The 24,681-nt window shown below is 48.5% G+C and overlaps 1 protein-coding gene across 1 annotated transcript in view; it reads left to right on the top strand.

Annotated features, from left to right (window-relative positions):
• LOC144767572 (uncharacterized) overlaps positions 1-24,681 on the top strand; it is an 82,290-nt gene that overhangs the window by 19,055 nt on the left and 38,554 nt on the right. The window contains exon 3 of the mRNA XM_078650992.1: positions 13,129-13,230. Coding sequence (XP_078507118.1) covers positions 13,129-13,230 — 102 coding nt within the window. The remainder of the gene's footprint in view (positions 1-13,128; positions 13,231-24,681) is intronic.

Here is a 24,681-nt window from a genome sequence, read left to right as displayed (position 1 = left end):
TCTAGCCCCCTATCTTTGCAGAATATAAAAAAGGTGTTAAGAGTCCTTTGGATGCCCATGGGTGATTTAGAAAGTAACAAGGTGTCGTCCGTAAACATCATTGCTGGCACCTTGTCACGGGCAAACTTTGGGGCATCAATGTTGGCAATTTGATACAGTTGTTCGACCAGAGCATTTATATAAAGACAAAACAGTGTGGGGGCCAAAACACACCCCTGCCTTACACCCCTATTCACTGGGAAGCGTGAAGTCAATTCCCAGTGTTTCCCATATCTAACCTGTGGAAAGTTTCCAGTGTGTAGTCGCTTGATCAGAGTTAGAAGATAAGGTGGAATGCCCAGTTCCTCCAGAACTAACCAAAGTTTGTGGCGAGGTACCAGTTTGAACGGTGGCGAAGAGCTAGCCGGTGGCAGTGGCAGGCTCCATCCGCTTGTGCGCCATAGCTGTTAGAGCATTTTAAAATACCTATTGTATATCACGCTGATTAAGAGCTTAAAAACTGCTGATACGATTGCATGTGTATTTTATCACTTATTGCACTGCGCGCTGATCTAAAGCGCTTTTAAATATTGACACATACGATCGGGTTTATTCCTAATGTTATGGTGACATTGTGGGGGGCTTGACTCACTTGTATTTGATTCTCCGGGGCTGATTATTAGTCCGGGGGGTCACTCCACCTCCTGCACTCCCGCCCCGTTTTTCGCCGCGCCCAGTGTGGGCGTTTGCTGCGGAGGGTGAGGAGGAGCCCAGCACTTCCGGGCTCTAGGCAGCGAGGTCAGCGCTCTAGTTGCCCCTCCCCTATCCTCTACTTATGTGTGTGGGTCCGCGACCGCGCAGCGGACGCGTGCAGCGGGCGCGACGAAGGCGCGCCGAAGTGGCGCCTAAGTCAAGCCCGTCTGCGCCCGTCCGCGGCCGGCCGGGGCGTGGGGCTACAACCCCTGCCCATTTAGTGCAAGCACCTATCCACTATGATAGCCAGAAACTTGTGCGGCTGTGTCCACCAATAAATGTATCCTGCAGGAATTCTATGGAGGCACATGCGATACATAGTTGCCCCTACTGCCCATTCAAAGGCATTAGAGAGCCCTCTAGCTCTCATGGAGGACTGAGAGCCCAGGGAGGCTTACTCAATTGTAGATCTTTAAGTAAGCACTCGACTCAAATATGGGATCTCCTGCTGGATGAGAAGCTAGGTTTTCTCTTCCTAACGGAGACCTGGCTGGATGAGCACTCTGATCCCGATATCGTTAGTGCTGTTCCACCAGGGTATTCCATAGCCAGAGTTGATAGGGAACAAGGTAGAGGCGGGGGGATTGCAATTATTGTAAAGTCCCCATTAGAATGTACTCTACTCCCAATCCCTATAGACAGATGCGAAGCTGGAACGTTCAACTTGAAGCTTAGTCCGCAGGACTCTATATCTGGGATCCTAGTATATAGACCTCCAGGAAGCCTTGGAAACTTTAGGTCTAGTATTGTGGAGAGCGCTGCCCACCTAACCATTAGACGGAGTAAAATCTTAGTTTTAGGGGACACTAATATGCATTTTGAAAACACTCATCTGAAAGATGTTACTGACCTTCGTCAGGAATTTCAGGAACTACAGCTTGAGTTGAAAAATTCAACTCCTACGCATGCTATGGGTCACTTACTGGATCCTGTGTTTGCGAGTTGGGAGGGGGTGACTGTGGACACCCCTATTCCTATCCCATGGTCAGACCATTACTTAGTTCCCGTTCAGATAAGTAGCTCTGGCTGTGAGAAGCACGCAGCGGACATTAAAAACTTTCCGTACCGTAAATGGAAGCAGTTCTCCCAAAATAGCTTTAACAGGCTGATACAAATAGGGGGTCCGCTGGATGGCACCGACGTTGAGTGTGTGAACTCTACGCTTGATGAGCGCATCCTAGACACCGTGAACTCCACGGCTCCACTGAGCAGTTCCAAGACTTGTGGTAGAAGAGCTAGGACTGCTCCATGGTTCACACCAGATTTACAGCTGGTACAATCGGAATGTAAACGGCTGGAGCGCAGTTGGAGGTTGACATCCTGTTCTGGGAGTAAGGTCTGCTACAAATTAGCTATGAGGAAATATCAAAAGGAAGCGCGAGGGGCCAAAGCTGCCTACTATCACATTCGGATAGAGGAGGCGGAGAACTCATCGAAGGAGCTGTTTAAACTTTTTAAAGAAATATCCTGGGTACCTGGCGTGAATTCCCAATCTACTGATCCTATGGGGGAATGTAATCGAGTGGCTGAATTCTTTGCTGGCAAAGTAAAGAGTATTTATGCCTCTTTCTCCAAACAGCCGCATAGTAGCCTTCAGTTCATGGAATCACTGGGATGGAGAGGTTCGGCGGAGAGGTTGGAGCACTTCTGCATTCCTCCATCTGAAGAACTGCGCAGCATCTGTCGTAGTGTAAAATCAGGCTCCCCGCGGGACCCTGCGCCCCCTAGGGTGCTTGCTGAGGGCTTGGATGTACTTGAACCCCTGTTCAGATATGTACTTCAGGTCTCCTTTACCTCCCAGCAGCTCCCAGCAGATTGGAAGAAGGCTATAGTCCTGCCCATTAGGAAAAAGCCTAATGTGGGTATGGAGGTTCTTGAAAATCTAAGACCTATATCTCTTCTCCCTTATCTCGCCAAAGTGGCTGAGAAGGTTGTAAACCGTCAGCTGGTGGAGCACCTGGAGAAGGCTGAGATTTTACATCCCTCTCAGTCGGGCTTCCGGTCGGGGTTTTCGACTGAGACGGCCCTTCTGAGAGCTACTGAAACGTTGAGACAGGGAGCAGATGCGGGGCACACCATGGCACTGGTGATGCTAGATCTCAGTGCCGCTTTTGACACTGTAGCGCACTCTATCTTGCTACAGTGTCTTAGCGATGGTGGTGTCACCGGGTCTGCTTGGGGTTGGCTAAAGTCCTTCCTCACGGGCCGCTACTTCCAGGTCCAGCAGGGATTTGCCCGCTCTACTGAGCTGGCACTTGACCAGGTGGTGCCTCAGGGCTCTGCCCTGAGCCCCACTCTATTTAATTTGTATATGGCCCCCCTGGCCCGGGTCGTCCAGGCGTATGGAGTGGAGTTGGTATCCTACGCCGACGACACTCAACTGCTGCTATCCCTATCTCAAGGCCCCGCAATGACTGCGTCCAATTTTAAGGTCTGTATGCAGGCTCTGGCGAATTGGATGGACTCCCATTGCCTAAAATTGAATGCCTCTAAAACGGAGGTGATGGTGGTGGGCGGGGAGACCAGCAGTTGGTCAGCCGAGTGGTGGCCGCCATGTCTGGGTCCCACCCCGGTACCCTGTGAGGAGGCTAAAAACTTGGGGGTATGGGTTAATCCTACCCTTTCTTATGAAGGGCATATCCGCCGGTTAGTTGGGAAGTGTTTTGGAGTCTTGAAGACCTTGAATAAAACGCTTGACCTCCTGCCCTTGCCAGCCAGATGGACCATGACTCAGGCCCTGGTGACCTCCCGGATGGATTATGGGAATGTTCTATTCCTGGGGGCCACCGAGAAAAGTTTGGGGCGGCTGCAAGTTCTGCAAAATTCTGCCGCACGGTTAGTTCTGCGGCGGCCTAGGAGAGCAGCCTCCAGTCTGGCCCTGGATACTCTGCACTGGCTGCCGGTCAGGAAGAGAGTGCTTTATAAATGCTTCCTGATCTGCCATTGCATTGTATGGAATAGGGCTCCTTCTTACCTGCAAAACTTGGTGCATAAATATGAACCCTCGAGAGCTCTTCGCTCGGGAGGAACGGGCTTGCTGGTGGTTCCTCGAGTGAAGAAAGCAAGAATGGGGGGGGCGCTCTTTTAGTGTGATTGCGGCACGGAGCTGGAACAATCTCCCTTTGGAGATGAGACTAGAAGGCGCTGAAGTCAAATTTAGAGCATTGTTAAAAACTCATCTGTATAGGATGTAGGGTTCACGGAAGGGTGGGCAGTCTCTGTTATTGTTGGTTACTTTTTCCTCACTAGCGCGGGGACACGCCGTGAAGCTGTTACCAGGCGCTTTATAAGCGGTTTTATTATTATTATAACGTTGATCTAAGATCAACAAAGATCTATTGTCACCGTCTTCCAATATAATAATTGGAGCCTTAGGATTTGGTCTATGGTGGAGATGTTTTTTCAGAAGCCTGCCTGATATACACTGAGCGTCTCACGCTCTTCCAACCAGGACTGAAGACAATCTAAAATGATCCTGGCGAACAGCTTTTGCGTTACATCAACAGGCTTATTTTCCTATAATTTAAGGGCAGAAGAGGGGATCCTTATTTGTAAACTGGAAAGATTTCGCCCCCTAGCCAGGTGTCCGGGATTTACATACCGCTTAATATGGCATTAAATATTAAACATAAATATGTGCCCCAGACGTTGGATTCTTCCCGATATAGGTCCCCGGGGATCTTATCCAGTCCAGCGGCCTTTCCAAGAGGCAGCTTCCCAATAGCACTCAGGACTTCGGTCAGAGAGAACCAAGTCTCGTCTTCAGGGGAGATCTCTACACCAGTTGGCTGGGAGCCTTCTATTGGGTCTATAGTGTCCTGAATAGAGTACAATGATTGGAAATGAAGTTTCCATGCTTCCGCCAATATATTTGGCTCAATGGGCGAACTCCCAGAGGAACTCGCAGTTCTAACCAACGACCAAAACTCACTCATATCTCTGTTGATGAGTGCCTGTTAATCGCGTCCCATCTTTCGGACTCCCACTCATCTTTGGCAGACTTTATACTATTCCTATAAAGAACCCTCCAAGTTTTTATCAAAGATCTATCTTTGGTTTTTATGGCATCAATAAGTGCACTCTTTGCCATACGGCATGTGTTGTTATACCAGGTGGATTTCGGAGGCCTATTGCCCTTAGTGTGCATCAGGGGATTAAAAATATTAGTTAGACTGGTGGTCAAGTCCAAGTGTATGGTCGTATTTTGGGTGATGGTGTCAGGAGTGCCAAGAGTTTGTACTGCCGTTTCCATCGCCAACAAAGGAGGGATAATTAAGGAATAAAGTGCAGCTACCTTGTCCGGTGGCTTCCTCAAATTATCCCATCTGATTCTCCTTCTATTATTGTCTAGGGACAGACCGGAATCAGAAAAGGGGCCTGTAATAGGGGGACCATTTAGTTCTGGGTGCTAGAGTTCGAGCGCCAAGGCATTGTGGTTGCTGTTGTGTGTTGGCAAGACAGCAAAATCAATCACCCAATGCCAGATGCTTGCCTCCACTAGAATGTAGTCAAGTAGGGATGATTGGCCCGGTCTATTAAAGGTGTAATTGCCAGGTTGGTCTGACTTGGTGCACCAATTACAAGCCCTCAATGCACGAGTTAGTTTTACCGCATTTATCTGTAAGACCAAAGGTGTCCAAGGTCTGACCGGAGGAACAAGTGGAGGAGGGATTAATCAAAGAGAATCCTCTACGGAAAGCAAAGAGTCAGTAGGAGCTGTTAGTGGTTCGAATTGGCAGTTGAAGTCACCGCCTATCACCATCCTGGTATTTGGAGGAACCAAGCCAATAAGCGTGGAAAGCAAGCCCATGGTCTTGGATTCGTGGGCCATTTCGACCGGGTGGGAATAAATATTGATTTTTTTTTAAAACAGATTTTATTAAGTTTTCAAGAAATGCTCAAACAATTCTCACACATATTCAACCCCAATACATTGGCCCTGGAACACTTGTCCAATAACTGTGCCCCCAGCATGACTTTGCCTAGCCTCGCCGAAACTTGTTTAGTCCATCAGATTGTTCCACACGAGGAGTGAGGCCTTTCCTATAGTGAGAATGATATCCCAGTTGACCTGAGATACAGTCCTACAGGGCTGAATTGTGTTGCTCCTTGCTTATGCAAGCACTGTCAGCCTCTATGCTTCAGCGCAGAGAACAAAGAACATCGTCGTCGTCCCCCCCCGCAACTCAGCTCCCCCTCCCCCGAAACCCTCCCCCCTCCTAAATGGGAATAAATATTGATAAAGGCAATCTTAATTAGGGCTCTAAAAGTAAGAATGGTACACTGGATATCATCTGAGGAAGTAGCCAGCAGCTCAACAGTACAGTCCAGGTGAGTTGCAACCCACGTGGCTAGACCTCCTCAATTAAAGATCATTGCGGGGTGGTCACCCGCCTCAGATAAAGCAATTGTGGCGTGGGCACCCGCTAGTCGACACCATAAGCGGGGTGGGCACCCGTCAATAATTAAAATCATAAAGCTGGGTGGGCTCCCGTTCCACAAAGCTGCATGGAGGAATCTCTACAACGGGGATTCCCTCTGAAAGATGGGCAGCTCAGCGCTGCAAAGCCCACGCTCTTCTCTTCTGGGGCAATTAAAGTATAGCGCTCATGAGGCGCTAGAAGCAAAAAGTCCTTAGGGATTACGAGAGAGCAAAGCTGGGCCCAGGCAGGCCAGCACACAGGGCCCTCCAGCAGGGAGGCAGACCCTTGTGGTGGTTCCTCCTGGAGCCCAACAGCAGCAGGCCCCCTCAGCACTGGAACAGCACAACCAACTCATGGGTGCACAGCCCCTATATTTATATTACACATTCCCTTGTCTGCCCGTCGTAGGGATTCCAGCATGCGGCTTTGTGGAGCGGGAGCCCACCCCGCTTTATGCCTTTAATTAGCGACGGATGCCCCCCCCGCATATGGTGTCGACGAGCGGGTGCCCACCCCACAACTGCTTTATCTGAGGCAGGTGACCACCCGTGATTATCTTTAATTGAGGCGGGAGCCCACCCCGCACTTAGCCGCCGTAAAGAGGAGAAGCGGCCGACGCGATTGTGCGGTAACCAGGAAGCCAGGCGGCCTTGCCTGACTCTGGGTGGGGCCAAAACAGGAAGAGACTGCCGAGGCCGCCAATAGCAGCATGGCCAGCGAGAAGAACGGCCAAGTGGGAGCCTGTGGTTGGGCGGGGCTTCCGTGAGCTGAGGGAAGCCCCACGTAGGCCACCAGAAGAAGAGAGAGTCCCCGAGGAGTGGGGGCTCTTCTGACGCATGCTGCCCGGGAGTGGAGGAGTCCACAACCAGAACCCGGTGAGTGGGGCTCACGTGGGTGCAGTGCTGGTGCCAAAGGCCCAGAGAGGAGCCCGGATGTACGGGGCTCCAGAGGCACATCATTGCGCAGCATTTATTATTACCATTCCAAATATACTACACTTGACCACGCTGCTCCTCTCATATCAGGAATTACCACTGAAACACTTATCAGGGAATCCCAATGCATTCCTATAGGAGGGCAGCCCCACAGCAGTGAGAAACCAACATTGTTGTTTGTCACTATGAGGACATGTCACACACTTAAGGTACATGTCCTATCTTTTACCTACAATGCACCCTGCCCTTAGGGCTACCTAAGGCCCACCTTAGGGGTCACTAACATGTAGTAAAAGGGGGGTCACAGACATGGCACACACTTTAGGTGCCATGTAACAGCGGCAGTAACACTGCGCACACAGGCCCTGCAATGGCAGAGGCCTGAGACAGGTTTGAAAGGCTACTTTGGTGGGTGGCGCAATCAGCGTGTAAGCCCACCAGTAGCATTTAATTTACCAGCCCTGGGTATATGAGATATCACTTTACAAGGGACTGACAGGTAAATTAAATAGGCCAAACAGGTGTAGACCAATCTTACCATATTTAACATAGAGAGCCCACGTACCTTACACTGGACAGCAGTGTTAAAGTGCCCAGACACCAACACCATGTAAGAGAAAAGTCTAGGGGAAAGGCAAAAAGTTTAGGGATGACGCTGCATAAAATGCCAAGTCCAACACCATCCTAATTATAGGACAAATTGCCCCCTTCTGGGCTACTACCCCCCATATACGAGATGCTGCCACACAAGAAAAAAAAGCTTTGAAAAATGTGTACTGAAGGTAAGCTCTACGAAAGGAGTAATTTCTTTTTTATATAGCTCCCTCCATGCCACCACCCACTCTCGGAGGCCTAGATATATGTCCATGTGGGAGGGAATGGTGCAAAGAGACATACCCGATAAAGAATGGGCAGGGTTGTGGTCGGACATCGCTAAATGTAATCACTCCCTGGAACTGCAAGAGGCCCATGTAAAAACTTTGATGGACTGGTATCTCTACCCCACCAAACTTAAACGGATATTCCAGAATACATCAGATCTGTGTTAGAAAGGGTTTGGACTCCTTGGTGATTTCCAACACATTTGGTGGGACTGTCCCACAATCAGACCTTTTTGGGAGGAGATACTCGCCCACATTAAACACATGTTAGGATATCCAATACCGACCTCCATGGAAGAATACTCCTAGGCATCAGGGACCCGTCACTAGAGCACCAAACCAAAGCAGACAAGGCTATTATGTGGACATGTATAGGGGCCGCTAAAGTTGAGATAGCAGCTTCCTGGAAAAAGAAGGCAGCCCGCCCTATCCGTATGGCATTCGAGACTCTGAAAGATACTGTGTCTTGAGAGAATGACTGACATCTTCAGGGATGACTATAAACATCTTGAATACAAATGGGGTCCTTTAGTCATGTATCTTACACGAGGACTGCCATTGGCGGTGTGCCCTCCCTTAATCAGAAAAATGCATCTTTTCCAATTCTAGATCGAGAGTCCACAGGCACTAGACGCATCCTCAGAGTACTCCCGATAGGAGCATCCAGAAGGAAACGATAAAGACTTATCCCGCCAAAGGACCTTACTTCACACACAACTGGTATACAACACGCACTATGTAATGGACACCACCACCACTCAAATTGGTACCGAGGAAGGGGGGAGGGTTTTTGTTTCAGGGGATTTGTTTTGGTTTTTTGGACGGGTTGGTTTAAAAGCGTATTGCAAAGCATAGATAGGTTGGGCATGCACGTGTATTTGTTTTATGGACTGCCTAATGCCTCTACATTTTTTGAAACTGTACCTATATCTCTATGTTCTAAATAGAGAAAGGCCCCGGTTGTTGCCATACAGGGAGGCTCCACCTACATGAAATTCAGTGTGCTATACTCTGTAACCATGCTTTAGCACCATATTGGATGTAGCATTATGAAGTGTATACCAAATGCTAATTAAAATAAGTTTGACCAAAAAACTGCCCCCTTCTTTATCTCCCCCTCTCGTACAAACCCGGAAGTACAGTCTTTTTCTGGCAACACCACCATTGTTTGCACGTGCTGCTCCTTGTTATGTCAACCACACAGTAGGACTCAGAATCCCTGTATTCTCATCATTCCCCACCCACGTGACTTTGTAAAATGCGTTTCTTGCGTCTTGTACTATTTTGCATTTTAATGAACCAGGCCACGGCTGTCCTACACTATTTATTGTAAAACAAGCATTGGCGAAACCAATTGGTCTGGCCTTGGCAAGTATGTGTGCTGGTTCTTTCTTTCTTTTTTTAAATAATTTTTATTGCAAGTATACACCACATAAATAAAAAGAAGAAAAAAAGAAAGCATGACTGCCAAAATGTGGTGGATATATGCTTGCAATAAAAAATAAAAAAACTAACCACTATATAATTTTGAAACCACAATATGGATGCTTTCGAACATGCAGGTATACTTAGAATTGGCATAACAACTCTTATTATTGTATGTCCCATGAAGATCTGGTTAATTGCCACAAAGAAAAGTTACTAATGTGTTTCAATTACTATAACTCAAAGACATCATTTGAACACGTGGATGACTAAAATAGGATAAAGAACGGAAAAAGAGTGACTGTATCTAGGCCACACCTACATTTCTTGTTGTGTTTCTGTTTCCTCATTTACCCCGGGGACAAGGGTCATGCAAGTCACTGAGACCTCTATGTCCCTTATGTCAGCACCTATCCAGTATCCCTCTTGTGAACCCAAGTCTGAATGTCTGCCACATACGGTGGATGCTAGCGCTTGGCTGGGCAAAGAAAAGGTTTATGTGACAGGAGAGATCATTGTGGGAAAAAAATACTGTCAGCCCAGGGAGGTAGCCATGTTGTGGGTAAATACTCAACTTTATGAATCAGCTTTGTCACCTTGGTCCTCTAACAACTCAGTGAGAAACACACACCACACCCATAGGACACTGCCAGGCGTTTCTCTACAACCTCCCACTTGACGCCTTCCATCCATTCAGACAACACTCTGGTGCACCCTCTTCCTTTAGATATCCCTGAAAGCACAACGCATGATTTGCACAAACAACCTCCCAGTGCCAGCCAGGTCATCTTCTGTGACCCTGGGTAAACACAGCCAGTCTCACCTGTTAAACATGCACCAGGAAGCACATGTTGCCGTGTACACATGCAGAAGAGTTTTAAGAACAAAACATCTCAGCTGAGGTGGATGATGTGTCTCAGCTTAGAGTGAGAAGCTCAAAGTCTTCCCAAGAGTGCTTTAATCAGGCCTCGGAGCAAAACCTTATCGCAATAAGGTTTGTAATGTCGTGAAATGGGCTGGGCACTAGGACCAATCCATGAGGTGGGAGGAGAGTGATGGACGGAAGAGGAGGAGACAAGGCGGAGAAAAAGTTAGTTAAAGTTGGGGCAAGAAAAGGAAGGACCGAATAAAGTCCCTGAAATATAAAGCATGTGTCGGTGTCATGATTTCAGGTCCATGACACTACAACTGGCGACGAGGATGGGATGATGATTCGTTTGTCCCTTAATATGAGACCATCCGTGGTGATGGATAATTCATCCTTCACATGTCTGAAAGAGGACAGATCATAACTGTCAATATGTTCATTCTGTTCGCATTCCTCCAGATGTCTCTAGCTGTTAGTCTGAATGCTTTATGTTTCGTAGTGTGGCATCTTCATTGGTAGCGTCAATGATGGCTTCCAAAGGTACTGCGGGTGGTCTGGCTTGAGCCACCACAAAATTAATGTACTGCTCAGCTACTGAGGGATTAGATGTGGACGTTGCCTTGGGGTGTCTGGACATGTAATCAGCTGGATTTGCAGCTTTTCCCGGTTTGTGGAGGATGGTGTATGTATACTATTGAAGGCGGATACCCCAGCGCTCTATTCGGGGTGGCATCTTGGCTCGGGGATTCCCAAAGATAGTTATCAGGGCCTGGTGGTCCGTGATAAGTGTGAAGTGTTTTCCATGAATAAAGATGTGAAAATGTTCACACGCTCAGACTACTGCCAGGCTTTCCTTTTCAGGTTGAGAGTAGGTTCTCTCCGTGTCTGTGACACTCCAACTGGCATATGCTACAATATACCGCTGATCATTCTCTTTGTCGTATTGAGCTAATATCGCTCCAAGTCCTACGGGACTTGCATCCACGGTGATTTCCGTTTTTCTTCTAGGATTGAAATGTGCAAGGTTATTGGCTGATTCAACCTTTGATTGCATGAAAGACTTGGTCACATCTCATGGTCCATTGAAAAGGGTGTCCTTGTTTGGTCAGCTTTCTCAGTGGGTAACTGATGGTGGCATAATCCCTGATGTACCGTGCACAGTAACTTGCCATGCATAAAAATGAACGCACATCTCCAGCGCCTCGTGGCTTGGGGGTGTCATTCAGGGCAGCAATCTTTTCTGGCTCGGTTTTCATTCCTGCGCCTGAGAGTATGTGTGCGAAGAACTTTAGTGTGGCTTTGTGAAATTCACACTTGTCTTTGTTTAGAGTGAGATTGGCATCCAGTAAAGCAAGGCAGACTCGATCCAGCACAGTGTCATGTTCTTGCAGTGTCGCACCGTAGACGAGGATGTCATCACTGTAGTTTAGAGTGTTGGGATTGTGATGAATGACCTTTCTAATGGCCTCCTGAAACATCTCAGCGGCAGATGAAACCCCAAAGCTGAGTCTTTTGTATCTGAACAGGCCTTGATGGGTCGAGAATGTGGTGATGTATCTCGATTTCTCGTGGAGCTCCAGCTGGTGATAACCCTTGTTAAGGTCTAATTTGGAGAATATCTGTGCACCGGTGAGGCCCAGGGTGCCGTTCTCTTTCAATGGCAGTGTTGGGTGCTCTCATATCCACGCAGTGACGCACTTTGCCAGGCGAACCCTTTTTGGGCACTACGACCACTGGAGAGACCCATGGAGTGGGTTGCTGATGTCCTTTCAATAATGTCAGCTTGGAGGAGATCTTGTAGTTCCTGTTCTACAAATTGTTGAAGGTGAAACTGAATTTTTCTGTGATGTTGAGCTATAATGTAATGGCTCATTGTCAGGTTCATTTATATGCAGTCGAACCTGACAATGAGCCATTATTCCTAGTCCGGTAAATAGTTTTGGAAACTTGTGAATGATGTTAGGTTCATCATCAACTTTATACAGGAAATTGTCCTAGACACGGGAGAGGTTCCTTTGACAGCCATGTGTACATCCATACAGCAGCTTTATGCAAGTGTGGTGGCGGATTCATTTTTTTGTACTCTGCAAATGAGATGTAATTGAGAGATGCTCCACTGTCCAGAACAAATTTGGCTAAGTGTGTGTCCATTTTGAGATCTGATCGTGGGTATTTCTTCAGCCGGTCCGGATCTGCAACCATGTAGACATATTAGTCACTGTCTTGCGATATTTGTGACAGTAACCGTGACTCACGAGATGGGATTAATATGTCCCTTGAAAATGACGGCTGGACTGTGAAGAGCCAGTAGAAGAATCTCTGCATGATTGCGAGTCTTGGACTGTCTGGACTGTCTGTAATTGTCTCAGTGAGTGTCTTTGCGAGGTGTTCCGCAAACATTCTCAAAGTGGTTGTCTCTGCCACACTTCCTGCACTTTTGGCCTAAAGCAGGGTAGGTTTCCGTGTGAGGGAAGTCATATCCACAGCGATAGCATTTAAGTTGGCGCTCCTGTCTTTTGTCAGAACGACTAGTACTGCAACAACGTGTTTGCTGTCTATTGTCAGTACGACTAGTACTGCGACGACATGTTTGCTGGACCGTCCCATCAATTCAGAGGACCAGGCTAACAATGTAGGGGGTCTTCTAAGCTTGATGATCAGTACCAGGTAGGTGTGGTTGTTGGGTGCTAATATGTCCTAATACTGGAGAATATTGTTTCTACTGGTGTCTGCCAGAGATCAGGACTTGTCTCATTTTGCCAGAATATGGGAGATCTCCAGTAAGACATGGCTGCCCTGGCAGGACATAACTAGAACTACTGATTGACTTCTTTCTGTCTTTTTCGCCCTTTTTGAACACATAGGACCAGGCGGCATGCAGATGGCATGTTCACCAGCGACTTCAGTCGTGCAAGAGGATCATCTGCCATTCGCAAGCTTGTCAACTCTGTCCTGGGAGTAAAAAGGTACCGGCTCCCCAATTCTTTAATGGCCATAGTTGTGTTACATAATGTTAAACCTTGAAAAACGTGTCTGTGCACATGATGGCCTGTATTACTGAATTTCTATTATTTTTGGGGATACTGGGGAAAACTAGTTTGTTGCTGTCGCATGAAAAAGGACTACATGGGCAGGTTGTTAGAGGAAACCTTGCATGTCCTCGCTTTGCCAAGGACAGTGTCCATTGCTGTGTGTGCACAAGACAGCACAAGACAGCATATCAGTGCAAGTTATGCATGGTGATCCTTTTCTAGACAAATTGGTGCTTTACCATTTGGAGAGCCACCAGAAGGCAAAAGAAGCTGGAAACATTGTCTCATTGTAATGTTTGTCTTTGTCTTGCGTCATCTAGCCGGTGGGAAGAAATAATTAGGGGTGTTCAAAATTCGTGTAATTTATTTAATCAAAATTCTGCATAATGCATATATTCAAATATGGCCTTTCGCAGTATACTTTAGTGCAAAATGCATCCTCGTGTCAATTTTTGAAGCGAGGACGCAATATTCCATTGAATACATTTTTACCATAAACAGTAACCAAAGTGGCATAACTTCGTGAATTCTACATAACAAGTATAACATCAAATTCCTAAAATTAGGCAAATTACGCTGGTATAATGTCATTTTCACCCACACCTAGAATTAATGCTCTGCAGCAGAAGCAATTCTGCTGCAGTAGAACGTGTAATGGATATTTAGATTTTTTCAGCTGTGTCCCTTTTGGTAAAAACAACCCACAGCATTCGTGTTCTTGAAGCTTTTTTACTTCCTTTTCCCTTGCAGTTCAGTCAGTCAATCAATCAATCAAGTGACTTGTAAAGCGACACTACTCACCCGTAAGGGACTCACGGTGCTGGGGCGAGAGGGGGTAGGGAGAGGTTGCTGATCTGTTGAAGGCCTTGTGAAAGAACCAGGTCTTGAGGTCCTTCTTGAATTGAGGCAGTGCTGGTGATTGCTTGAGGTGGAGAGGCAGGGTGTTTCAGGTCTTTGCTGCGAGGTAGGAGAAGGATCTTCCTCCGGTCATGGTCTTGCGGATGCATGGGACTGCTGCCGGGGCCAGTTGGGCGGAGCGGAGGTCTCTGTTGGGTGCACCGTATGTGAGGCGGTGGTTGTAGGCATGTGTGAGGAGCTTTAAGTTGATTCTTTTGTTGACTGGGAGCCAGTGGAAGTCTCTCAGGTGGCCAGTGATGTGGCTGCGGTAGGGAATATTGAAGATGAGTCTAGCAGAGGTGGTCTGAATGTTCTGCTGTTTCTTGAAGAGTTTCTGGGTGATGCAAGCAAAGAGTGTGTTACCGTAGTTGTGTCTGCAGCTGATGAGTGCGTGGGTGATGTCTTTCTGGACTCGATGGGGATCCATTTGTAGATCTTTTGGTGCAGGAGTAGCGTGTGGAAGTAGGATGATAAAACGGTGTAGGTTCATGGTGAGCGAGCAGTCTAGGATGATGTAATTGTTTTGTGTATGGTCTGTGGGGGTAGGGGTGATCCAAGAAAGCAGGGTCTCGGATGTCCTGTGGTCCAGCTAAGCAGGGTCTTCTGGGGTTGGGTGTCGTTGGGTGCGATGGTTGCAAATGGGGTGAGAGGTTCTTGGGTATCGAGGCTGTTGAAGCTGTCATAGATCTACATAATCTTGCAGTGGAAGAAGGTGCAGAGGTTGTGGCAGAGGTTTTAGGAGGGTAGGAGGGTAGGATGGCAGCTGTCTCTGTGCTGGGTTTGGCAAATTCTTTGACCACAGTGAAAAGTTTGTTGCTATTGAGTGCGCTGATCCTTTCTTGTAGGACCACTTTCTTTGTTGTTCTAATGAGGTGGTGGTGTGTGGTGACAGCAGTTTTAAAGGCTGAGTGGTCTTCCGAGGTCTATCTGCTCCTCCATCTCTTCTCAAACCATCTTCAGGTGCATCTAGACTCGTGGAGGGCGGGAGTGTACCAAATGGCTTTCTTGAGGTGTCGCTTGCCTGGCGTTTTCTTGATGGGAGCCAGTGTGTCAGCGCAGTTGGAGATCCCTCAGTGGAGTTTGCGTGCTGAGGTATTGGCATCCGCGGAAGTCAGATGTGGAGTTTTGCTGAGGGAAGTGGTGAGCTGTTTTTCGGTGACCTTGTTACAACTTCTGTAAGGGTAGGGCGAGAGTGTTGGGTGCAATGAAGTTGATGATGGAGTTGCTGAAGGGTCTACAGGGTCCGGGGTGTTTGTAGATAGGGTGAAGTGGAGGGTGGTGTACGGATTGGTCTGGACCTGGAAGTTGAGGTGCTCCATGTTGGTCATGTGGTTGTCCGAGTGGGTGGTGAGGCGAAGGGTGCTTTTGTGTACGATGGCAATGTATTCATTCCACACAAAAAATATACAAAATACAAACATGGAAAGTACATCTCAACAGCAGGGATTGCGTATTTGCTGTTGGGTAAGTGGGTGTTCTTGAAAAATATAGGCCACACAACAGTTTTCCTTTAAGAAGACAGGTTTAGCAGCATAACATAGCAGGCAATATATTATAGCCATTATAAATACATAGTCTGTGAGAAATAAGCTTGAATAGGTACAAAGTGCTGTTCCCCCCACATCTAGATGTCAGTAGTACCTGAAACAAAGTTTGCTGACATGTGAGAGTAATTGCACGGTTAACCAGTGATGTCCAGTGAGGTCATGGGTGAGAGCGGTGCGTTGGGGTCTGTGAAGTCGGTTACATGAATCACAGGGGTCTCTGGTGCACGGTATCGCGGCCCATCTGACAAATGGAGCCCAGATATCTTTAAGCCTGGACACCGTGGGCATCACTTCCCAGTATGCCGACAGCATCTCATGACAACAATAAATATTCTGAATCCATGTGTTTACTTTGGGCATGTTTTGTGACCCTCAGTGTATCGCAATGCGGCGCTTGGCTAGGAGGAGCATCATGGCTGACAGGCGGCCTCCGCCACATGCCCCATTGAGGCTGTGAGAGGGGTTCGGTCTGGGCGGAAGCCTGTTACCTTTTGAATAATGCCAAACACCTAGTGCCAGAATTGTGAGACAGGCCTACACGTCCATGCTAAGTGGATGAAGGAGGCCTGTGCTGTAGCGCATCTCCAACACGTGTCATCCGGTCTCAGTCCCATCTGGTGTAGTTGTATAAGCGTGGGATACAGTCTGTGTAGATATTTAAAGTGAATGAGCCTACGTTTTTAGTTGGGTGAGAGACATTTGAGCTGAGCACGGCAGTAGGCCCACTGTTTCTCAGTGGTGGGTGAGGTAAGATCCCTACTGTACTCTTCCAACACCGAGGCGTCGAAACCGGTGATGTGCATTGTGTCATGTTGTATATGCGAGTGATACGTTTCTTGGGTGATGGTTGAGCTAATATGGTCTCCAGTGCAACTAGTGGCGCCGGCGCAGAGGGGGGGGTAGAGTGGGGTCTGCTCCAATGGGCTCGAAGCTGGTAATATAAAAACATTTCTAGGATAGGGGTCTGAGCACTCTCTGGGCTGTACGAATTGTCCAGGAATTTATTGTCTGGGTAAAGGTCATTGAATGTGGTCAATCCCATCTGGCGTGCGCGTTGGATAGAGCTAGTGTCTTGCATGGCAGGAAAGATAGGATGATGTGCGAGTTGTGTCGTTGGAGCATATAGTAACGGTAGCTTAGTGCAACGTCAAAGACCCTCCCATGCCCGATGCAGGTTCTACACTGTATTGATTTCTTCCTTCGGACGTTTGTATGCATAATAAAGCACCGCCGGCAGTGATGCTGGGGATGCAAAGTCTTTTTCTATCTCAACGTGAGGTTGGAATGGAGTGGGATGCAACCAGAAATTTAGATATTGTGCCTGTGCGCATAGTGCATAAAGCTCAATGGTGCATCAAGTCCTCCCTGTTCTAGTGTTAGCGTAAGCACCTCTCAAGAGATGGCGGCTGTTTCCTGGCCCAGGTGTGAGTTATAAGGAGAGAGCGCAGTTTCCGGAAAAAAACTTGTGTGAACATGAGGGGTTTATTAACAAACAGGTACAGGAGCTTGAGTAGAATTATCATTTTTGCAATAGCAATTCTGCTGACTAATGACAGCGGCAGCTTGGCCCAGATGGCTACTTTGTTCTCAAGCCAAGTGGTCAACCTGCCATAATTTAGGCACCATATATCTTGTAGATCCCTGCTGAGCCATATCCCCAAATATTTAACCACGCCGTCTGACCAGTTTAAGGGGAAGTCTAGTGTGAGCGTTATAGGGGCCGGCGTTAGTGTGAAGTGTGTTGATTTAGCCCAGTTTATCTGTATGCCCGACATGCCACCAAACAGTAGGATTTTGCGTAGCACTGGGTTAAAGTAAGACTACGGGTCGCGCACGTAGAGTAGGATGTCGTCAGCATACATAGATATTATCAGGCCTCTGTCAGGGAACCCCCGTCCCCTTGCCATGTGATGTTGTTTTAGCCGGGCCGCCAGGGCTTCCATTGCAAATAGCAGGGGTGAAAGGGGACAACCCTGTCTGGTGCCACATGAGACACAAGGAATGGGTCGGATATTAGGTCGTTTACTTTGAGTGTGGCAGTTGCGTGTGTGTAAAGCAAATTAATAAGCTTTAAAAAGTCATTATTCAAGCCAATTCTGGGTAGTAGAGTAAAGAGAAATGGCCATTCTAGGGAATCAAACGCCTTGGTAGTGTCCAGGAAAGCTGCCAAGGATGGTAGGTTTGGGTCAATTTGATGGACGACTAAGAAGAAAGTGCGCAAATTATGTAAAGTAAACCCAGATTGATCCGGTATGGCCACAGTAAGGAGAAGGTGCTGCAGTCTGTCTGCAAGCAGTTTAGCAAGTATTTTTGCGTCAATATTGATCAGAGACAATGGACGGTAAGCGTTGCACATGTTGGCTGGTTTGTTCGGCTTTAAAATTGTGATGATCACCTCCTTGCGCACTGTCGGGGGAATTCATCCTCTGTCAAGTTTCTCCTGATATACTGATAGCAGATGAGGGGCTAACTCCTCAGCATAGGCTTCTGAACACCCGAACAATGTCTTCTGCCAAGAAGGATGCATCAAGGTATTCGCAGTGGGCATTGCTCAACAAGACTAGTTCAATGGAGACTAGGTAGTCCTGCCGCTCAGGTCGCAGGTTTGGCTGCGTGGCAGTGTAGAGGGAGGTATAAAATATTTCATTCTCCCAAGTGTAGTGGACTGCCTTTGCATCGGGCTGGAATCTGCATCTAGTTTAGTGATGAATGAGGAGGTGAGTTGTGATTTAAGGAAGTACGCTAGGGACCTACCCGGGCGGTCGCCATCTCCATATCTACGGGCACGAGCAGCTCTTCCTAGGAAATGTGTCTCAACGACCACCTCTGCCTCGTTTTTCCCTAATAGTGGCTAAGTGTGCAGGGAGACCCGTGTGGTGATATAGCAGCTCTTGTTGTTTTATCTCCACCTAAAGTTTCTCTATGGTAGACCTGATAGACTTTAAGACCCCCAATTGTTTTTCAATGCAAGTGCCTCTTATGACAGCTTTAAAAGCTTTCCACAGTGTGGAAGGTGAGTCCACCGATTTTCGTTGATGGCAAAGTACTGCAGGAGTTTTACGCGCACCTCCGCTCTGAAAACTGCATCAAATAATGCGTGCTGGGGTAAGTGGCAACTACAAGCGCGTGGCTGAGATAATGGTATAATCCAGTTGAACATCACCGGTGCGTGGTAAGAGAGGGTGCGCGGTAGATGTTTGACGGCAATGGTCCAGGCAGCCACATTCCGAGACATTAACCAGTAATCTAGCATTCACAAGGTTTGTTGATGCGTCCTTGTGAATGATTTTGTGGCCATCCAGGAGGTGGTGAAGTCCGGGAAGGAGGTTGAGTTAATCCATGTTTCCGTGAGGAAGGCGATGTTGGGGTAGATGGAGTCGAGTAGGTCTCAGATCTCCACCTGTCGTTTGTGGAGAGAGCATGTGTTCACACTACTTACTTTCCACCTTGCTCTCACTGTTCCTTAGCTTTTTTTCTTTCACCTGGTGCTGGATGTACGCCCTTCCAAATGCATTCTCAGACTCCTCTCTTCCTGTAACTACTCTTACGTTGTTACTACCCGCCCACCTTCTAGAGCCACCCTGACCCTCATTACTGCTTGTCATGCGTTACTGACTGTGATTCCTGCAAAAACAACAATGATGGACAGAATGTGGATCAATGTCACACATTCACCCCAGTCAAAAGATCTGGGCCCTAATCCATCGTTTTTCCACTCCACACCACCCTGTGTTAGACAATGGCGATATGCAAATCAGCGCTGACCCTGTGCCCCATGGGAACAGTCCAGTCCGAACTACAAAAGCCATGTCCTTCCCAGAACGGAAACAAGCATCCGAGGACCGGCCCGGTTTCGAGGTAACACCTCTCATCAGCCCGGCTAGCTTGCTTCCAGTGGTGTGGAGTGCCTGGGACTCACGTCTGAGCATCCCCAGTACACTTAGAGCGGTTACTGCAAAAACAACAATGATGGACAGAATGTGGATCAATGTCACACATTCACCCCAGTCAAAAGATCTGGGCCCTAATCCATCGTTTTTCCACTCCACACCACCCTGGGTTAGACAATGGCGATATGCAAATCAGCGCTGACCCTGTGCCCCATGGGAACAGTCCAGTCCGAACTACAAAAGCCATGTCCTTCCCAGAACGGAAACAAGCATCCGAGGACCGGCCCGGTTTCGAGGTAACACCTCTCATCAGCCCGGCTAGCTTGCTTCCAGTGGTGTGGAGTGCCTGGGACTCACGTCTGAGCATCCCCAGTACACTTAGAGCGGTTACTGCAAAAACAACAATGATGGACAGAATGTGGATCAATGTCACACATTCACCCCAGTCAAAAGATCTGGGCCCTAATCCATCGTTTTTCCACTCCACACCACCCTGGGTTAGACAATGGCGATATGCAAATCAGCGCTGACCCTGTGCCCCATGGGAACAGTCCAGTCCGAACTACAAAAGCCATGTCCTTCCCAGAACGGAAACAAGCATCCGAGGACCGGCCCGGTTTCGAGGTAACACCTCTCATCAGCCCAGCTAGCTTGCATCCAGTGGTGTGGAGTGCCTGGGACTCACGTCTGAGCATCCCCAGTACACTTAGAGCGGTTACTGCAAAAACAACAATGATGGATAGAATGTGGATCAATGTCACACATTCACCCCAGTCAAAAGATCTGGGCCCTAATCCATCGTTTTTCCACTCCACACCACCCTGGGTTAGACAATGGCGATATGCAAATCAGCGCTGACCCTGTGCCCCATGGGAACAGTCCAGTCCGAACTACAAAAGCCATGTCCTTCCCAGAACGGAAACAAGCATCCGAGGACCGGCCCGGTTTCGAGGTAACACCTCTCATCAGCCCGGCTAGCTTGCTTCCAGTGGTGTGGAGTGCCTGGGACTCACGTCTGAGCATCCCCAGTACACTTAGAGCGGTTACTGCAAAAACAACAATGATGGACAGAATGTGGATCAATGTCACACATTCACCCCAGTCAAAAGATCTGGGCCCTAATCCATCGTTTTTCCACTCCACACCACCCTGGGTTAGACAATGGCGATATGCAAATCAGCGCTGACCCTGTGCCCCATGGGAACAGTCCAGTCCGAACTACAAAAGCCATGTCCTTCCCAGAACGGAAACAAGCATCCGAGGACCGGCCCGGTTTCGAGGTAACACCTCTCATCAGCCCGGCTAGCTTGCTTCCAGTGCTGTGGAGTGCCTGGGACTCACGTCTGAGCATCCCCAGTACACTTAGAGCGGTTACTGCAAAAACAACAATGATGGACAGAATGTGGATCAATGTCACACATTCACCCCAGTCAAAAGATCTGGGCCCTAATCCATCGTTTTTCCACTCCACACCACCCTGGGTTAGACAATGGCGATATGCAAATCAGCGCTGACCCTGTGCCCCATGGGAACAGTCCAGTCCGAACTACAAAAGCCATGTCCTTCCCAGAACGGAAACAAGCATCCGAGGACCGGCCCGGTTTCGAGGTAACACCTCTCATCAGCCCGGCTAGCTTGCTTCCAGTGGTGTGGAGTGCCTGGGACTCACGTCTGAGCATCCCCAGTACACTTAGAGCGGTTACTGCAAAAACAACAATGATGGACAGAATGTGGATCAATGTCACACATTCACCCCAGTCAAAAGATCTGGGCCCTAATCCATCGTTTTTCCACTCCACACCACCCTGGAATGGCGATATGCAAATCAGCGCTGACCCTGTGCCCCATGGGAACAGTCCAGTCCGAACTACAAAAGCCATGTCCTTCCCAGAACGGAAACAAGCATCCGAGGACCGGCCCGGTTTCGAGGTAACACCTCTCATCAGCCCGGCTAGCTTGCTTCCAGTGGTGTGGAGTGCCTGGGACTCACGTCTGAGCATCCCCAGTACACTTAGAGCGGTTACTGCAAAAACAACAATGATGGACAGAATGTGGATCAATGTCACACATTCACCCCAGTCAAAAGATCTGGGCCCTAATCCATCGTTTTTCCACTCCACACCACCCTGGGTTAGACAATGGCGATATGCAAATCAGCGCTGACCCTGTGCCCCATGGGAACAGTCCAGTCCGAACTACAAAAGCCATGTCCTTCCCAGAACGGAAACAAGCATCCGAGGACCGGCCCGGTTTCGAGGTAACACCTCTCATCAGCCCGGCTAGCTTGCTTCCAGTGGTGTGGAGTGCCTGGGACTCACGTCTGAGCATCCCCAGTACACTTAGAGCGGTTACTGCAAAAACAACAATGATGGACAGAATGTGGATCAATGTCACACATTCACCCCAGTCAAAAGATCTGGGCCCTAATCCATTGTTTTTCCACTCCACACCACCCTGGGTTAGACAATGGCGATATGCAAATCAGCGCTGACCCTGTGCCCCATGGGAACAGTCCAGTCCGAACTACAAAAGCCATGTCCTTCCCAGAACAGAAACAAGCATCCGAGGACCGGCCCGGTTTCGAGGTAACACCTCTCATCAGCCCGGCTAGCTTGCTTCCAGTGGTGTGGAGTGCCTGGGACTCACGTCTGAGCATCCCCAGTACACTTAGAGCAGTTACTGCAAAAACAACAATGATGGACAGAATGTGAATCAATGTCACACATTCACCCCAGTCAAAAGATCTGGGCCCTAATCCATCGTTTTTCCACTCCACACCACCCTGGGTTAGACAATGGCGATATGCAAATCAGCGCTGACCCTGTGCCCCATGGGAACAGTCCAGTCCGAACTACAAAAGCCATGTCCTTCCCAGAACGGAAACAAGCATCCGAGGACCGGCCCGGTTTCGAGGTAACACCTCTCATCAGCCCGGCTAGCTTGCTTCCAGTGGTGTGGAGTGCCTGGGACTCACTTCTGAGCATCCCCAGTACACTTAGAGCGGTTACTGCAAAAACAACAATGATGGACAGAATGTGGATCAATGTCACACATTCACCCCAGTCAAAAGATCTGGGCCCTAATCCATCGTTTTTCCACTCCACACCACCCTGGGTTAGACAATGGCGATATGCAAATCAGCGCTGTCCATCAACTGTGTTTTTTGTAATTTTCACCCCGAGTGGGCTGGGTATGCTCAGACGTGAGTCCCAGGCTCTCCACACCACTGGAGTCAAGCTATCCAGGCTGAATGAAGGCTGATAGCCAGAAACCGGTCCTTGGATGCTTGATTCCGGTCTGGGAAAGACAGGGCTTGGCAGTTCGGACTGGACTTTTCCCATGAGGCAAAGGGTCAGAGCTGATTTGCATATAGCCAGTGTCTAACCCAGGGTGGTGTGGAGTGAAAAAAACGATGGATTTAGGCCCAGATCCTTGTACTGGGGTGAATGTATGACATTGTTCTACATTCTGTCCATCAACTGTGTTTTTTGTAATTTTCACCCCGAGTGGGCTGGGTATGCTCAGACGTGAGTCCCAGGCTCTCCACACCACTGGAGTCAAGCTATCCAGGCTGAATGAAGGCTGATAGCCAGAAACCGGTCCTTGGATGCTTGATTCCGGTCTGGGAAAGACAGGGCTTGGCAGTTCGGACTGGACTTTTCCCATGAGGCAAAGGGTCAGAGCTGATTTGCATATAGCCAGTGTCTAACCCAGGGTGGTGTGGAGTGAAAAAAACGATGGATTTAGGCCCAGATCCTTGTACTGGGGTGAATGTATGACATTGTTCTACATTCTGTCCATCAACTGTGTTTTTTGTAATTTTCACCCCGAGTGGGCTGGGTATGCTCAGACGTGAGTCCCAGGCTCTCCACACCACTGGAGTCAAGCTATCCAGGCTGAATGAAGGCTGATAGCCAGAAACCGGTCCTTGGATGCTTGATTCCGGTCTGGGAAAGACAGGGCTTGGCAGTTCGGACTGGACTTTTCCCATGAGGCAAAGGGTCAGAGCTGATTTGCATATAGCCAGTGTCTAACCCAGGGTGGTGTGGAGTGAAAAAAACGATGGATTTAGGCCCAGATCCTTGTACTGGGGTGAATGTATGACATTGTTCTACATTCTGTCCATCAACTGTGTTTTTTGTAATTTTCACCCCGAGTGGGCTGGGTATGCTCAGACGTGAGTCCCAGGCTCTCCACACCACTGGAGTCAAGCTATCCAGGCTGAATGAAGGCTGATAGCCAGAAACCGGTCCTTGGATGCTTGATTCCGGTCTGGGAAAGACAGGGCTTGGCAGTTCGGACTGGACTTTTCCCATGAGGCAAAGGGTCAGAGCTGATTTGCATATAGCCAGTGTCTAACCCAGGGTGGTGTGGAGTGAAAAAAACGATGGATTTAGGCCCAGATCCTTGTACTGGGGTGAATGTATGACATTGTTCTACATTCTGTCCATCAACTGTGTTTTTTGTAATTTTCACCCCGAGTGGGCTGGGTATGCTCAGACGTGAGTCCCAGGCTCTCCACACCACTGGAGTCAAGCTATCCAGGCTGAATGAAGGCTGATAGCCAGAAACCGGTCCTTGGATGCTTGATTGATTCCGGTCTGGGAAAGACAGGGCTTGGCAGTTCGGACTGGACTTTTCCCATGAGGCAAAGGGTCAGAGCTGATTTGCATATAGCCAGTGTCTAACCCAGGGTGGTGTGGAGTGAAAAAAAACGATGGATTTAGGCCCAGATCCTTGTACTGGGGTGAATGTATGACATTGTTCTACATTCTGTCCATCAACTGTGTTTTTTGTAATTTTCACCCCGAGTGGGCTGGGTATGCTCAGACGTGAGTCCCAGGCTCTCCACACCACTGGAGTCAAGCTATCCAGGCTGAATGAAGGCTGATAGCCAGAAACCGGTCCTTGGATGCTTGATTCCGGTCTGGGAAAGACAGGGCTTGGCAGTTCGGACTGGACTTTTCCCATGAGGCAAAGGGTCAGAGCTGATTTGCATATAGCCAGTGTCTAACCCAGGGTGGTGTGGAGTGAAAAAAACGATGGATTTA

Source organism: Lissotriton helveticus, chromosome 7 (genome assembly GCF_964261635.1).
Source record: "Lissotriton helveticus chromosome 7, aLisHel1.1, whole genome shotgun sequence".
In the NCBI taxonomy this organism is placed as follows: domain Eukaryota; kingdom Metazoa; phylum Chordata; class Amphibia; order Caudata; family Salamandridae; genus Lissotriton; species Lissotriton helveticus.
The sequence above is the reverse complement of the archived record's forward strand: the minus strand, read 5'-3'. Positions and strand labels throughout refer to the sequence as shown.